The sequence below is a fragment of the Chaetodon auriga genome, chromosome 13 (genome assembly GCF_051107435.1).
Source record: "Chaetodon auriga isolate fChaAug3 chromosome 13, fChaAug3.hap1, whole genome shotgun sequence".
NCBI classification, from domain to species: domain Eukaryota; kingdom Metazoa; phylum Chordata; class Actinopteri; order Chaetodontiformes; family Chaetodontidae; genus Chaetodon; species Chaetodon auriga.
In genome coordinates this window covers 8,799,122-8,816,652 of record NC_135086.1, presented here as the reverse complement: position 1 = coordinate 8,816,652, position 17,531 = coordinate 8,799,122, and the positions used below count along the sequence as shown (strand labels likewise).

Genomic DNA, 17,531 nt, shown 5'->3' with positions numbered 1-17,531 from the left:
TAATGTTGATGCCTCTGCATTGAAGCTCTTCTAGTCAGGCTGATATTTGATACAGGGCTTTGATTTCAGGTTTCAGGTTTACTGCCAAGTACGCTTTCACATACAAGGAATTTGCCTCTATGATTTGGTGTATAGCAACAAACATGGCAAGTAGAAAAATAAAGTACTGCAAGTCAAGAAGCATGAGTAGAAAGTGACAATAAAATATTATTATCATTATTGTAAAAATAATATATACAATATTACCATTTAAATGCTTAAGTGCAAAATTTAAGTTCAAAAGTTCATAGTATGCATAGGGTTTAGCTGTATGACAGTATATACCATGCCAACAGTAGAAATGTGTCCACCGGTAGCGATTTAGCAATACCGTTTCCACCGCGAAGCCGTAAGCCGTATTTACACACTGTTATTCACAGTGTATGCACTGCTGCCCTGCTACACAGCGAGCGAGTGGGCGTGTTGATGACATTGCACGGAGTGTAGCTGCTTCGTACTCTTTTCTGCTTGTCTGTATATCGGTTTCCACTCTTTTGTTGACATGGCGAATGCGTCCAAATAAATGTCGTATTGATATCAATGTGAAACAGTAATCATTACGGATCAGTCCTCTTCCTGCACACTCTACCCAGTGCAACCCCTCGCCTAAACCAAACAGAGTATTTCCCGTAAGTGAGAACGCGTCTGACCACAGACAAATATGCTACATGTGTGAAAGATTAACTCTGGACATTGTCCGGACCTGATTCTGCAACATTGAGTGACAGTCAGTTGCGATAATGCACCTCTATTGCATCTCTGTTGTTCTTGTTTGGAACTTTAAGGCTTAGATTTTGAAAGAAAACTAGTTTTACTGTTTTGAGTCTTCTAACTCAAGCGCTGTTGATGTTAGACACCTGTTTCTGATTGTATGAAAGTTCTGAATAAAAGAACAAAATAATCAAATGTGATGAAGTATGATACAGTATGGTCATTTTAAACCACTTCTTCATTGAATTTACAAAGCAATTACTATACCATGTTGTATTAATGACTGATTTGTTTAAAAAAAAAAAAACTCACAATGTCATCATACATTAATGTTCAGTCAATAAGGTAATTAAAACATGCTCATCTCTGCCCTCACCTTCACACCACCGGCTGTAATGACTTGCACTTAGTTGTACTGGCTTACTGCCACCACCGTGCAGCAACTCCACCTGCAAAAGCCTTTGGGGAGCCCCATCAAACCGTCTCAGCTCCAGTACAGATATTTGGTATTTTAAAAGTAGGCCAGTCTGTGAGATAAATCCTGCCCTTTTCCCTCAAGGAGGACCTCTTTTTATCTGTCTGCATTGCACTCTGATGTGTGTCATTATCAAGTACTATGCTTAAAGTATAGATTTGAGGCACTTGTACTTGTCTTGAGTCTTTTCTTTACATGCTACTCTGCTCTTGTACTTTCACTCCACTACAGTCTTCTGACAGCTTTAGTTACTAGTTACTTTACAAATGAAAATTTTGACATACAAAACATATGAATAGCGTATAATCTCCCTCTGTAAGGTGATGCAGGAATGCCCTGAAGTTAACTCTGTGTGCTTGGAAGTTCAAAAAGTACAAACATCTCTCCCTAAATTAAATTAGTAAGAACTTTGTAAGTAAATTAATAATGATATAATCAAAGGGGCACTCCAGCGATTTATTAACACATTCACAAAAGGTGGGGAAATTTAAAAAAGAAGGAACACAAATCATTGCAGCAGAGGCCAAAATATTCACATTTTTAGCTCCAAAAATAATGTATCCTTCATTTCCCACAATGCAACTCAATTGCATCCATAGATTTACCCTGTCTGGTGTGTGCCAACACACATCAAAAACTCTTGTGAGCTCCTTCAAGCAGCACAGACTGAATAACAGATTTAACCTACAAAAAATCATAAGTCATTAGGTTAATTATACTGGGCCACAAAAAAGGCTAACACTTGTGTGTAAATAGCTGTATTAAAGGACAAAAAGCTGCTTTGGCAGTGAGCGCTGTTGCCGCTGCCAGACCAAATGTGAAGCAGGGATGCGTCAAGATCCATTTATGGACATGTTTAAATTTAATCGTTCCAAACAATAAAAAGTATTGATCTCCTCCAGAGTTTATCCTTGCTGGAGTGGAAAAGCCGTTGAAAAAGTTAAAAGTTAAATTACTGAAGAGTCTCCTCGACCACCTTTTAGTTACCGAGCATACCAACAATCAGCCACCTTTGAATGAACAGCATGTCTCACTGTACCTCTAACTGTGCTCCCCCCTCCATGGTGACTGAAACCATCTGCTCCACAAGCAATGCCGTCAAACGGTCGGACCAGCCGCCACCACCCCCATCATGACTCATACATCCACAGCAACCTCTGACATCAGGCAGATCTCATCTTCAGCCCACTCCTCACAAACACAGACAATGAACATACAACGCACACGTACCATGTGTGACAAGGATATGTGTCGAGAGGAGAGAAACTCAGTGAACCGGTGCTAATCACCGAGCCCTGATGCTTTGCTGTGAACATCAAACCTGAGGCCTTTTTTTAATTTGCGGATCAGCTCCATGCATTTTTTATGACAATCACTGCTTTTACTCATTAGCCGTGGGGTCAAAGTGATCCACACCTCATCAAACGGCTGCTTTGGATGATGAGGGAGGCATAAGGTGCATGCAGAGAAAAAGGAGGGAGGCGGTAACAGCAGCGAGAAAAACTTCAATCATACTTCTATGATCAACAGTTTCATCTCAGTCTTTTCACCTGTTGCCAGGCAAACTCAGCTACTACCTCTTACGCTCAAATGCTGCACTCTTTCTCTAACACACACCCTTTCTTATTGTAATGCCGTAGTCCTGTGGTGAAAAATGACTAACATACCTCGGATTTTTATCTTTACGCTCCAGAAAGAGAGGAAATGACAGAGAGGAGGAGGGGAGGAGAGGAGAGACATGGGGTGATGAAGAGGAGGAGGGGAAGGTCAGGCCTCTTCCACTTCCACTCTCAGCTCAAACAAAAGAGGCAGCAGCAACCATTATACAGTCACAAAAAAGAGACGAGAAACAGATGCAGAGAGGCGGGGGAGGTGGGGTGACAGTGAGAATGAAACTGTGAGTATAGAGAATTGTTTTTCATGCAATAATATAGATATTTTTAGACTGAGGCTGCCAATGGCTGATACTTTACATCTGTGCTTCTCTAAGAACTGTACTTTTTCTTCAGGGTACACGAAGCCTCTGAAGCAGCATTTACACTTTTGCATCCTGGGTATCAGACTGAACTCGAACAACGTATTTTTCTTCAAAAACAAAAAGCATTCTGCCAGTGAAGTGAGAAAAATCCTGTTCCCTGTGCAGTTTCCCTCATTTCAGGTATTTTTCGACAGGACAAAAAATCTGATCTAATCTTATTGTATCTTGAAATTGGACAGAAAAAGGCCATTCACTGCTCTTGTACCTGACAACATGAATCCGATTAAACTGTACGACAACAAAATTCATTTGCTGTTACTGAGACTGAAAAAACATAACTCATTAAAACTAAGATCAATATTGGCCTGATCCAACCCCAATCATTTATAATCTGATCACTTCAGCTCAACAAACAGAAAGAAATAAGGACAACAGGTGGTAAAAAATGCAGATCAGATAGAAAAAGATGTGAGGAGGGTCTCCTGCAGAGCTGTGGCAAAGAGACGAGGTGGAGGAGGAAATCAGAGCCAACCTGCCCTGCTGCTCCTACTGTATGTGTGAAAGCGGTAATGAGCATGCTTTGACACAACATGATGACAGATGTGTGTACATGTGCACGGGGTGTGCGTTCTGTGTATCTGAGTGAATTTATTAACTAAAATCCATGGATTATCAGTTGGGCAAAGCCGGCAACAGCTCCCAGGTCCCCAGACTTGAGTGTGGCTTGGGCTGCACATGGGCCCAACCCGAACCCGACAGGCATGCTGCTGTTTTTATGTCCAAACCCGACCTAAGCCCAATGCAGTTAATGTAAGCTGAAGCACTTGGTTTGTGTTACCCTGTCACGCAATTGTTGTTCCCATGGTTACACCTTGCCTGTTTACTCTGATTACACATGTGTGGGTGCCTTGTAAATGCCCGTCAAAAGGAAATGTTTTAAGTAGACCATGGCTTCTCAAACTCCCAACCGAAAGGCAAGTCAATCCAAACTGCAGACTATTAATGAATTCAGAAAATATGCACCTCTGGAGGTAACTCGAGTTGTCGCACAATCACTATGCTTGACCATTACATGCAAGAGGCGTCACTTGGGTTTATTTTCATTGGCCAATTGTTGTCTCAAACTGAGTATCCTTTTTCTTTCTTGTGATCTAGAAGCAGAGTTTTTTTTTTATTGAGACTCAGGACTCATTCACTGGTAGTTGAACTGTGGGTTTTGTATTGACTGCTTCCTTGGCAGAGGTCCAGTTATCATTATGGATTTTCCATGTTTTCTGAGAGTCTTTTTATACTGATAGGCTCATAAAACTAACATTCATTTGGTGAGAAAGTGAAAATATTCAACATTTGGACCTACTGTCATCAGCAGTTATAAATATAAGAAAATCTGAGTCTTACCCTTGACAACTGCACCATGTGAAGGAAGGTAACCCAACCGACATGTGCAAACCCAAACATTTTCAATTTTTTTGTCCTGCTCGCTGTCAGTTGAAATTTTGTTTTTTGAGATTAGATTCATTGAATCTTATTGTCTCCACAGATGCAGCAACACGTTTCAAGTTAGGACAGGAGCAACAAAAGACTAGCAAAGTTGTGGAAAACACCTGTTTGGAACATTCCACAGGTAAACAGGTGATAGTGTCATGATTGGTTATGAAAGGGGCATCCTGGAAAGGCACAGTTGTTCACATGTGAGGATGGAGTGAGGTTCACCACATTGTGAACACAAGATTGTTTAAGGATATGACTACATGACTACATAGACTCAGTAAACTGTTGTCGGTAAACACGGGCTTTTTGCAAATGACTGCATTGTTTTATTTACATTTTACAAAGTGTCCCAGCTTTTTTGGAATCAGGGCTGTATCAGACTGCAAATGAACCAACAATATGAATAATGACGAACAGGTAGAACCAAAGCACAGACATACAAAAACAACACATTCTACACTACAAACATGGAAGACTGCAGTTTCAACTGCTTCTGACTGCCTGATTGATCAGGGTAAGTCCCTGCAGTCATGTACTGATGTGCATGTGTGTTACCATGGTTACCAACCAAATGATTTACATAAATATACACATTGCTTACACAGACTGATTATAAGATCATTTCCTCAACAGTTCACAACCAACATATGGATTTATTAAGAGTTTAGTTTTCCAGTTCATGCTAAAAAAATCACCTGTGTACTATTTTTAATTTTCAATCAAAAGTATGACAAACTGGTTGACACACAGAAAACCTGGGACTATGGAGTATTTTTCCAGCATATATGTAGGAGTACTGGTTGGTTTCACTGGCTCTGGGCAAATAATCAAGCTGCCATGTGTAGTTGTGCCATGTGCACTGTACTTAATGAGCCACAGGGTACACACACACAAATACGTGTGAAAGGGAGTGGGAGGTCAATACATACTGTAGATAAAATGTTTCCCCCACAGCCCTCTGACAGATTGATGTTGCCATGCACATGCCAAGTACTGAGCAGATATACAAGAATATGTGACTGCATTTGATGTATCTTAAAAGAAAGACAAGATTTAGTGAGTACAAATATTTTCCAGCACAATCTATCACGGCACTCTTTTTCAAAAGAGAATCATCACTCTTAAAATTGCCCTCTACACATTTTCCACTCCAAACCATGTCTCCTGTCAAAGCTGAATTCTAACTAACTGGAAGCTGCTGTCAGTCTCACATCCAAACTCTGCATACAGTATACAGTGTTAATAATACAGCCTGTCAGTTTTTTTCCTTAAAGACTTGCCTGCTCTTTTTAGGAGTGCAGAGGCTTGTCATCAGGGTGCAGAGCCGAATCTGAGCACAACATACTCAGCTCAGGCCTGATTTGGACAATGCAAAGCAGAAACTGTCCACTGAAAGCCAGACTAATGGTGGGTGAGCAGCTTTTTTAAGGCTGAGTGAGGCAAGTTTTGTTGCTGTTGAGTAAAATCCTCCCACACAACACAAAATTATTTTCTTGCTCAGACATCTCACACAGAAGTAACACAAACATATGGACTGTGTGACCTGTGTGTGGAGGAACAACCGACATATTAGATGTGGACAATACTGACTGGCTATTATTACATTTCTAATAAAGAGCCAATATCCAGCCAGCTCATTCTCTGGTTTAACAATAATATGATCCTTTTTATTCATGTGCCAGTGTGCATGAGTCCCTACAAAGGCAATAGCTGACTCTAATCTACCTCTAAAAACCCACTGGTGCAGGTCAGCTGAGCTTCTGGATGTTAAATACAGAAATGGGCTGTTAGAGCAAATTGGACTCATTTGAAATGCAGCAGTGATGGCAGGAAAATAAAACACAAAACAAGCTCCCGAACTCTTTCTGCCACAAAAATACAGACTGCTGAAATGTGAACTATAATACCAGTGTTGCCTTATTAAATTACAAGTGACGAGATTCAGATGAAATTGTAAGAAAAACGTAAAATCACAGCATTTGACCATGGTCTATACTTGTCTTTGCATAGTTTCTTTGAGTAAATCTTTCCTTGTTTTAACTCTAAAGGACCCAGAGAAATTTTAATAGACTCGACAATGACAAAAATACTGTAAACTGGGAGAAAATACTGCAATACTGCAATCTACTGTATTTATGGTTAGGAGACATGACATTACCATTAACATAATGGGCTCTTGAATAAGGGTCATGATAGAGACAAACAACTCAACACTTCTATCTACAACATCATAGAAAACATGACATAAAGACTTTACTTCCCCCACATTTTCTTACAGTCTGCTTAACTACAACCTTTTCAGTCTTTTATCAATCTGCTGACAGAGGCTCACCTTGTGTCTACTGGCAACAGAGCATTACAACTTAACCCTCAACCATTCTTCAGGGTGTCACGTGCCTCTTGTGTGGGAGCACAGCAGGGGTTGGGCAAACCTTCATTTTCAAGAGGCAAAACAGAAATGAGAACACTGATGATGTTTCTCTAGCTGAACAATTGCTGGCTTGCGCTCTTATTTTCACCTTGGGCAACAACAAACATGCATCTCAGAGAAGAATAGCAGGCCTTGAGTCACAGTGATTCACCCCCGTGCTTCATTGTGACTACAGGGAAAAACAAATGTGAGATTTGCATTTTTGAGGAACCTGTGGGGTGCTAAAAAGATTTTTAATGCACGTGTTCAGACTTTTGTGATATGGTAAAAGCAGATTTTGAATGCCCTGAGAGATGGATTTATACCCAGAGAGCAGCAACAAACCACCTGCCTGCCCTCCCTTAAATGGACAATCATGCTCTCTGGGTAGTGGAACAGCCATATTCCCTTTTCCTTTTTCTAAGCCACAGGTAACACTTTTCTCCATGTGGTGCAATCACGAGTGACATGCTTCCCTTTGTCACTTCTCATTGAGGCAACTTTGAGCAAGACACTTTAAGCTAAAATGCACCAGTTGAGTTTCACAGTTCCAAACAGTAAAACACTGGTTTTAATGGGTAGTGGAGGTGTAATTCTTAAGCTTTACCAGAACTGGATACGTTTTTCTCCTCTTGGTGTTTTACAAATCATAATATCAATATATCCAGCAAACAAATGAAAAAAAAAAAAAAAGATATTTCACTGCACAATAAACTACAATATATACACTAATTTTAAAAGGTACACCTCACTAACACAAATGCAGTCTAATATCAGAACCCTTATGTGTTTCATTAGACTGCATTAATGTAGTGCATGAGGTGTATCTAATGGACAGGCAACCGGGTGTATGGAGAATAAAGGTGTACTGCCACCATTTCTTCTAAACAGGCACTATATGTTCAAGCTTTTCATTGGTACACACTTCATTTGTGTTTGACAATACAGTCAATAATCTGTACAAAGGATAAATACATCAGAGCCTTTAAAACTAACATGTTGATAAGATACAAAGTATTCTTACACTCTCAATGTGTTGCTGCCAGTGTGAATGTGAGGAACTGTATAAATATGAGAAGAGGAGTTGTTGGAGAAGAGCACGAAGCTTATTTCCACAGATAAATACACCCTGCAAAACAAATGTCAGGGTGGCGAGAAATTCAAATTTATATTGTGAGAATGGTATTTTATCCATTTCTGGTAGCGCTGTGAGAGAGCAGAGAGCAGCGAGCAGTGCAACAGGAGAGAGCTGACAGCTTCAACCAGCTCTGACAGCAAGTATGCCCAAGAGGCTTGAGTTCTCCGACAGCAGGAGCTCAGATGCCTCCCATTGGATTAATGTAGGCAGAACACAGTCTTATCTCCAAACAAAACGCCAAGACTGCTCCTTGACATCTGCTATGGAAACAACCCAACCGTATAGCTGTTAGTGCTCAACTTCCAGAACAGTGAGAGGAACTGCTGAAAGCTGGAGATGAATGCCAACAATTCAAACTGTGGGCCTGCTGAGCCCTTGTGAATGAAGTCAGATATAGTCCTGAAAGCATGTGCTGTTCGTGTCGTCTGACTACAAAGTCATGCTTTTCAAGAGGTATCTAGTCAAGAGATAGTCCTCTTTAAGCCCTCAGCAATTCATGAGCCACATTTTTTGGAATGAACCTAAAGTACAAAGCTTAGCCAGCCACCCTCCTTCAATAAAACACCTACGACAGTCTGCCCAGGATCCAACAGCATGTACAGTTCCAATGGTTCTGTTCAGGATGTTACTACACAACAGGGATTTCAAATGATAACACATCAGGACAACAGCAGTTGATTCCTTCCAAACAACCTACACAAACATTACTGAATATCTTCTCCTCGTGTTTAGCCTGATTCCAGGCCTCGTGGCCCGGATCTGATGGCGTGTTCTTGTGAGTGGCTGTTTCCTGGTTGGAGTAACAGTTGAGTATATGTCAGTGGGCCTGAAAAGTTAGTGACTTTATGACGTTTTGTGATAAGTATAGAGTTGCAAAATGAGAAGCTGCTAGTTCTTGAAGTATTTTCCCCGGTTTCAAACTTTTCTGTTATTAGTCACGTTTCCATCCAAATGCAGTGTAAATTTTAAGCACATTTCCCAAAAATTTGAAAAAGTGAAAACGCTAATTATTTTGCAGTTGCATTCATGAACATCACGCCAACAATTGAAGCTGGTTCATCAAGCTTAACAGTTGGTGGCCTAACCCTAACCCTAAGTGCAGAAGAAGAGGAAATCGAAACAATGCAGAAAACATGATGGGAATAAGTATTTAATTTACATGTCTGTTTTATGTATTTTACAGTCTCATCGGTTGACATAAATCTGATGGTTTCTTCTGCCACTACTTTCTCACTCAATTCAGTGGAGCCTGAGTAACCACCAACCTCTTCATGTAATGTTATGGTTTATTCACCAAGTCTGTTTTCGTTACTGGTATTCCCAAACATCTCAACACAGAAACAGGGTCACACCACAAACAGTCCGAATGAGGCAGAAGTTTTGAATGTTAGCCTCTTACACCTAATGATGTGAATAGAATTTTAAGATCAGGGACTAGATATTTCTGACCAAAATGCACCTTGACTAACTTATTTATACAAGTCTCTGTGTAGACAGGATTTGACATTCAATAAAAAAAAAATAAAAAAAAACTTTTTTGTAATTAGATTTTTATTTTTCATTGAACCTGGATTTAACCAGGAGTAAGTCTCAATGAGATTAAAAACATCTTTTTCAATAGCATCCTGGCCAATACAGGCAGCAGAACAAAGTAAAACTTATAGTGTATATCAAATATGTAATGACGTATTAATAACGTACAAAGCGTATTCAAACTTTATTGACTGATCTTGGTTAAACTGGATCATATTTTACACAGAAAATATTTTCTGATTTTCCCTCTGATGTCCTCCCGCTACTGTGCTTCAGCTCTGTGATTTATGGAGTTTACAGAAGCTGTCAATCAAGGGTGTGATCGCTGAACAATGTTATAAGGAAATATCAAGTGAAGAAGCAGAAATACAAATCTCTTCGTCCATAGTGTGCTTGACAGACCAGAAGGCCAAAATGAATAACTAAATAATTAATACTCTAGTTCAACCAGAACTTAACACATTTAAACTAATGTATTTTTAACAAAAGTGCCAAAGTAGGTATTCAAATTGACCACATTTCAAAAAGTCACTATGAGAATCTACAGTTTACAAACTGACAATATGAATGCAGAGACTGTGGTTTGATTAATTTTAAAGGGACTCAAGGACTGTAAAGTTTTCGTGAAAAGCTTCACAGTCATACTGCAACAGAGCAGTACATCTGGCTTTCTGCTCTCCTCTGCACGCTTCTGTGGCAACGAAGCCTGTTGCTTAGCAACCTCTTAATCAATACCTGGTCCTTGCCGGAACAAAGCAGAACAACGAGAGGGGAAATAATGGAGGAACATTTAGCTAGCAGCCTTACTGTACAAAAGCCATGTCAGACACCGTTCGCGCACGTATCAATCACCGGCGGTCACCATTAGCAACCTCTTGCTATTGTTGGCTCACTGAACACTTGTGTGAGAGAGGTGGAGGAACGAATTATAGTCTGAAATGTTTGGATTATGAGGATTACACACTGGGTGGCTGAACATAGACAGAGCTGCTCCAGCCCATTTTGGGGTGTCCAGTAGGAAAACATGTTTATGCTTTGTTTGGTCTCAAAACAATTAAAGTCACTGTAAGTCACTGCCATCCAGCCTTTTCATATGATTGTGTAATACTTCAGCACAATAGCAGGGCCCTTAGGAATTTGGTGAACTGAAAAGCAAGAAAACAAAGCAGTAAACATTTAACCTCAGAAACCATTTTTTCTGCTTCAGTTTTTTTTAGTCAACATGCTGACATTAGCGCGTTAGCATGTTTGGATTGATCTCAAAGTAATGCAGAGTCTGATGGGATCTTAGTCATTGGTTTTAGAGGTATCCTGTCATGAGATGAAGCTTTAGACAAGAGGGCGATTTGACCTGTCAGAGGTACAACATGGAAGTCATGTGATCCTCCTTAGAGCCAAGCTGCTGGCTTCACTAAAAAAGTAATATTACTAATAGAACATATAGAATAGGAACTTAGATAATTCTGACTTTTCAATTCATTTTTCTGAGCTACTGTTTTGTAGTTATTATACCTCAGGTTAGTTGTGTGGCATTGCTGATTTCCATTAGCTCCACCTCGGTTTTGAAAAAACAGGGAATTAGGAAAATTATGCATGCCTCGTTTTTGCCACCAAAATTACGAAAGTTACCCTCTAGCCTCAAAACTCAGCTGAAATTTGGCAATTTGGGGTGTACCTTAAAAATTATGAACCTTATCTTCATTCTGCAAAAATCCAAAGGAGAGAAGCAGAGAATTTGTTTGTTTGCACATTAGGTGGTAGAACCACTGTAATAGAATAGAAGCAGTAATAATGTTAGTAGTGGTGAGCAATAACAGACGTGTAATAGTATTAGTGCTGAAATAGTACTTTAGTGGTTTTGTATTACACCGTAGCCTATACAAGACTCTGTGTATGTGGAAATTCTGTGTGAAAGGCAATAGTGTTTGTTTATTAAGCATCTGATTTACATAGAGTTTGCACATTGAATATTACATATGTGTTACATGGACCACAGTGGTACAGAGATATAATATATACGGGATAACATTGCTTTGTATTACATTTGGTGATAAAGCAGTTACATAAAGATGTATTTCAATAGGTTTCTCACATGTAAATCGAATTTTTTTCGAAAGACCTGCTCTGTCCGAGGTGTCAAGAATGAGTAAAAAACTGAGTAGGTGTGAGGCAAAAAGTGTGAGAGTGCAAGTGCAGATCAAACCATTGCAAGCCTGTACATGCAGGTACAGTGATGTTGGAAAGCTGCTCTGTGTGTGTTTAAAGAGCGAAGGGGAAGTGAGTGGGAGACCGGTGTCATACAATACACCTTCGTGTGGGCGAGTGGGGGTGGAGCTGAGCGTCGGTCAGGTAAATAGAGACTACACACCACCACATCTCGGAGGACATTATCCTATTTCTTGTTTCCAGTGCACTTTCACAGTCAACCCAATCATCTGGAGCACTGTCAGCTGTGAGAAAAAACCAAGGAGGTTTTTACGCCTCCTGAATGCCATGTTTCCACATTTTCAAACAAGAATATTATGAAGGTGATCCTCTCTGACACTAGTTCTACTTGAGTAAGAATTTATTTAGTTCCCCTTTATCAGACCATTTTAGCCAGACATTGCAGTGCAGTGCATTTTGAAGTGTAGCTGTTTTTGCTGGTAATAAAAGACTGAGTGTAAAAAAAAAAACCTTGAAAAAGAGAAGCAGATAAATCCATTATCACATGTAGGAGGTATTAATGCACATGTAAGTGTGGGTGAATCTAAAGAGCATGAGGGCGGTGATAGAACAAACCTTGTGGCTGTAGAATTCACCCTCATGAAGAAGCTCTGTTTCAATTTTAATTACAGTTCTGAGGCAGTTAACTGAAAACGAGATGTAGCTGATGAGAAATCATCTGTTGCCCCAGCGTGCAGAAATTTAAAATGTCTTTTCATTTGGGCTGGGGTTATACCTTCAGTTGCAAGTTTATTAGCTAAAACTAACTCGTTTATAATATGAGTATCAATTAATTCAATTACAAACACGAGAACCACGACTCTTTATAGTCAAGTGTACTCACATAAATATTCAATATAGCTGAATTTAGTTTCCTACACTGTTACAAAAGATGAAATCAAGATATTTAAAAAGGAATGCATTATTATAATTACTCAAATGCTGGTGGGAATACTGTACTTGTCCATTACGGACACACTAAGTTGTGCAGGAACAGATGAGCTTCTGTGGACTGAAAAAAAAAGAAAAAGAAAAAAGAAGCAGGTTTACTTTTTCAATATATATTTCCCTATATTTTCATTTACACCACATCCATAGTAAAATTAGTTCAGTCAGTAAGAGCACGACTGGACTGAACCAAAGAAAAAGTGTTGCAGTGCATTCCCTCTTCTCGTGCGTTAGGATCTTCCTCTTGCTTCGTGCTCTGTTGCTGACAGCAATAATCTAATTTATGTGGTCCTAGGTTTGCCTGTTCAGCTTAATGGGAAAATAATTCTAATGTTTTCCTGTTTCTCTTGGCTGTTTCTCATGATTCAAATCAATGTGATAGTTGACTCAACAAGTGGCCTTTGCTCAAAAGCTTGACAGTTTTTCCTATTTTCTATGTAGAGGTGGAATAAAATTCACGTACCAGACATCAAGAATGCAGTATTGAACTGAAAACACCATGATTATGGTGTGAAATAGACTCTATATGCACTGAAGATCTGACCCAAAACTGCTCAATGATGCACTTCAACAACAACATGCCTTCAACCAACATTAACTACAGGCATGGATAGAAATTTAAACACGACTGCACTGGTATCAGAATCTATAGCCATCCATAGGCATTAGGGTTTGTCTCCAGCATCACCTTCCTGTCAACCACTGTTGCCAGATCAATACTTTAACAAAACACAAAACAGCTCATTATCCTGAGCAACAAAAATCTACCACTGGCATTCACATTCCTGGTTGGCAAATACCAAAAAAAGAAACCAGGACTGTGTCACCACCATCAGTTCTAGCACAGAAATCATAGCATATCTCATGTGAACTGGACTCATATTAGATTTGTCTATTTAACCAGTATTGTCCTGACATATTGTCAATTACGTTGGCCATGCATTCTTACATTTAGAAACTATTCTGAGATCTCTGCAATTCAGTGCAATACATGTCATGTTTTCCTTGCTCCATATAAAGTCCCATCAGTCTTGCTCCACTGGTTTCATACGTTCCACTTCGGATGGTAACTTGCCATCCAATCAAAATCTGTGCATCAAATCACTTTGGCCATGACTGAGATATGCTCACAAGATGCTTTGTTTTTATACCAACAACACCCAATTACATGCACCCTTAGCAGTGCTTGAAAATACTATGAGAGGCAGTCATTTCATTGTTAGTGAGCGCCGGCACCCTGGGAAGTTCAGAATTGCTTTTGACATTTTACTGATTTGAACAGCGTGCACCCTGCTACTTATCTACCGTTTCACCAAATTAAAGTTTTCACTGAAGTATGGGAACTTTTTCTTCTAGTTTTATCTTATTCTGTTTTGCTGACAATTAGAAACTATTTACATTTTTTTTTAATTACCCTGTCTATTGTTTGAAAATAACTTAATCTACTTAATCATCCTTTACTTTTATTGGCCTTATTCATTATAGTGACAGTCAAACTATCCTATGAAAAGTAACTTATCTATGCTAATCTACTGTAATTCGCAGGTCACACACTCACACACCCAACCATAGATTTCCAGCTATTTTTAAAGTCTGGGTCTGCAGCAAATCCCTGCAAATCCGTCTTGCTCATGTATATGTATGACACATCCCGCCTGGTAGCTCCTTAAATCAGAACCCACTCTGAGTATTCTCATTAATTTTACAGTGCAATCAATGTAGAATCCACCAACACCGGGCACCTTTCAAAGCAAGAAAATCTAAGAAACTACAAGAACTAGGGACAGTTAAATGTGTAATGTCATGTACCACTATATTCTGAATAAAATCCCTGTGAGTGTTGGTTTTCACTGTTGGCTGTCGACAGAAGAGCTCCTGAATTTGTTCCTTGATCAAGTTTTATACATTTTATATGCAGGTAACGGATCATTCTTTGAGAGATTTTAAAACGTTTTTGGTGGTTTTAGCAACAATATAAGACTCCTATTTTGCATATTGAGGCACAGCTAATAATTCATATTTAGGATAGTGCAAAGAGAATTTCCCAAACTCTTAACACTGTCTTCAGTCTAAAATATATTAAAACTTTTTACAACATGTCCCCTTTTTCTAGGAAACAGCAACATCCTCACTCTGAATAAGTACACACACTCTTATATATACTCTCTATACCCTCATGTATACTCTTTCTTAGTCTTTAAAATCCAATGTCAGATGTTTGTGTAAAGCCTTACTTTTTCAGGTGTACTAATCAGCAGGTACCTGCAGTAAGAGTCTTAGATCACATCTGTCCAGGCTATAGACTTGTTTAGCTCACAAACCGCACTGCCCTGTTGACCATCACTCGCATCACATACATCCTCAGATCAATTTCCATTTGAACCCTTGAGCCACTATCAAACACATGTTTCAGATGAAATTACCCAGCACAAAAGAACCAGAGACGAGGACTGGAACGGCTGAGTTGGAGACTGACCTGTGTCACTCTGGCTGAAGGCAGCCATGGTCTGTCCTCCCACTGTGTGCATAGTGAAGGGATGATCCCTTGGGACCTGCAGTGATGCATCTTTCTCCCCCACAGCATCCAGGACAGTCAGCTCCTCATTCAGGCTGAAACAAACCTGAGAAACACAGCTGAGTCAAGGCCCTGCTGTCTAGCTGTATTCACAAGCAACTCTTTGATTCATCAAATAGGGTCAAATATGATATGATGACCCCTTATTGATCCCTGTGAGGAAGTTGAGTCAATGCAGCAGCAGATAGAGTTGGGATACAACCAGTGGTGGAGGAAGCACTTAAGTAAAAGTGGTAAAAAAAAAACAACCCCACACTGTAAAAATACTCTAGCACAAGATAAAATATGTCAGTATAACACACTTTCATTAAAAAAAAGTACTAAATGCAGAGAAATAGCCGTGCCAGTTATATTAGGATCTATGATATCATTAGATTATTATTGTTCATGCATTAATTAATAAAAATCAACTAGCAAAAATTTGTAAAATTCTGCTTTTACAGTTCTAGATGGTTGAGGTGGAACTTATTTTTAACTATTTTGATTAGTGTGGCAACTAATGACTATTTTTACAAGTGAGTAATGTGCTGAAGAAAAAGAAGAACAGTGAGAAATAAAGTTGAAGTACCCAGACCCCAAAGTGACACCTTCACAATGCTTGTTTTGTCCAACCAACAGTTTACAATTTACAAATAATACAAGAAAAAGCTTCACATTTGAGAAGCTGGGATCACGAAATATTTTTGCATGAAAAATGACTTCAATGATGAATCGACTAATCGTTTCAGCTCTTGTATGTGTTGTTTTACCTTATTACAAGACATATTTCATAAGCTCTCTGTATGCTTTGTGTGCAGAAATCTAAGTCTGTAAAGTAACTAGAACCTAAAGCTGTCAAACAAGTAGTGGAGTAAAAGGTATAATATCTTCCTCTGAAATGTAGTGAAGTAAAAGAAGAAAGTGGCATGACAAGAAAAAAAAGGTTTACTGTACAAGCTTATAATGAAGCTGTCTCACCTCTGTTTTGCCTTGCTTTCTGTCAGGTTAATAAGAAGAGAGAGGAAGAATAAATAAATCATGGAGACAGGATTTAAATGTGTACAAACGTGTTTTCAAATCTTCAAAATGCATTTTCACAACATACTTTCCAAAGCTAATCTTTCCAACTTCTCCCTTTTCTGTGGCCTTGTCCCACTGCTGGGATAAATACTTGGGAACCTGGTAAGAGAGGTCACTTTTTCTGTTATTCAAGACGGCAAATATTTTCCACACATAACACTAATTTAACATGTCAGACCACAGGAGCTTTGAAATTTAATTTTAATCAATTTGTTAATTTCGACATGGTTCGAATTGGTAAACCGAGTCATTTTAATTAACGTTATTAAAACCAGTCATGCTAGCTAGCTAAATTAGCTTTATGTCGTTGGTTGTTATTCACGCAAAATTGGTCAAAATGCGTCATATGGTGGATGACTTTTACCATTTGTAAAAGCAGGATTTTTAATCAATTTAAATGATAGTTTACCTCGATTTTTAATCACCGGAAGCCACCTGGAAAAGCCGCTGGGTCGTGTTTAACAGGTGTTAACCGATAAACAAGGCAACGTATAAAACAATTGTGTGGCCCCCTCATAAATCTCATCGATTAATTTGATATTTTAGTAATTTACTGATGGACAAACCTTTACAAGCCAAACGCCTTTACTTTGTTTGACTCCAGATAGATTGACCTCCGTTTTGTCTGTCATAGTTTAAATGTTGTTTAAATGAGTTTCGAAGACTATTCACGGTTAAATGCCGTAACACTTTAACAGGAAACGGTGAACCGTCAGTGTAACGGCTCAATTTAGCCATTGAGTCCAATTAAGTAGAATAACTACAAAATAAAACTTCCTGTTACATATTTCAAAATAAAATTCCGAACAACGACGCGGTAGTGAACGGACTTACGTGTAGGCTACAGGAAGACAACAGAGTCTATGTTAAGATCTTTAAGGACAGAAACCTTTTATAATCTGAAATAGTTGATTTCTACCTTTTTTATTTCTTCGTTCTTCCTCTCCCTTTTAACGAGAGACAGCATTT

The 17,531-nt window shown here is 39.1% G+C and overlaps 1 protein-coding gene across 1 annotated transcript in view; it reads right to left on the bottom strand.

Annotated features, from left to right (window-relative positions):
* The window catches only part of LOC143330863 (general transcription factor IIF subunit 2-like), a 38,504-nt gene extending 21,310 nt beyond the window's left edge, over positions 1-17,194 (bottom strand). The window contains exons 1-4 of the mRNA XM_076747624.1: positions 17,129-17,194; positions 16,588-16,661; positions 16,461-16,479; positions 15,405-15,549 (exon numbers count right to left, since the gene is read on the bottom strand). Coding sequence (XP_076603739.1) covers positions 15,405-15,549; positions 16,461-16,479; positions 16,588-16,661; positions 17,129-17,194 — 304 coding nt within the window. The remainder of the gene's footprint in view (positions 1-15,404; positions 15,550-16,460; positions 16,480-16,587; positions 16,662-17,128) is intronic.
* Positions 17,195-17,531: the final 337 nt, after the last annotated feature.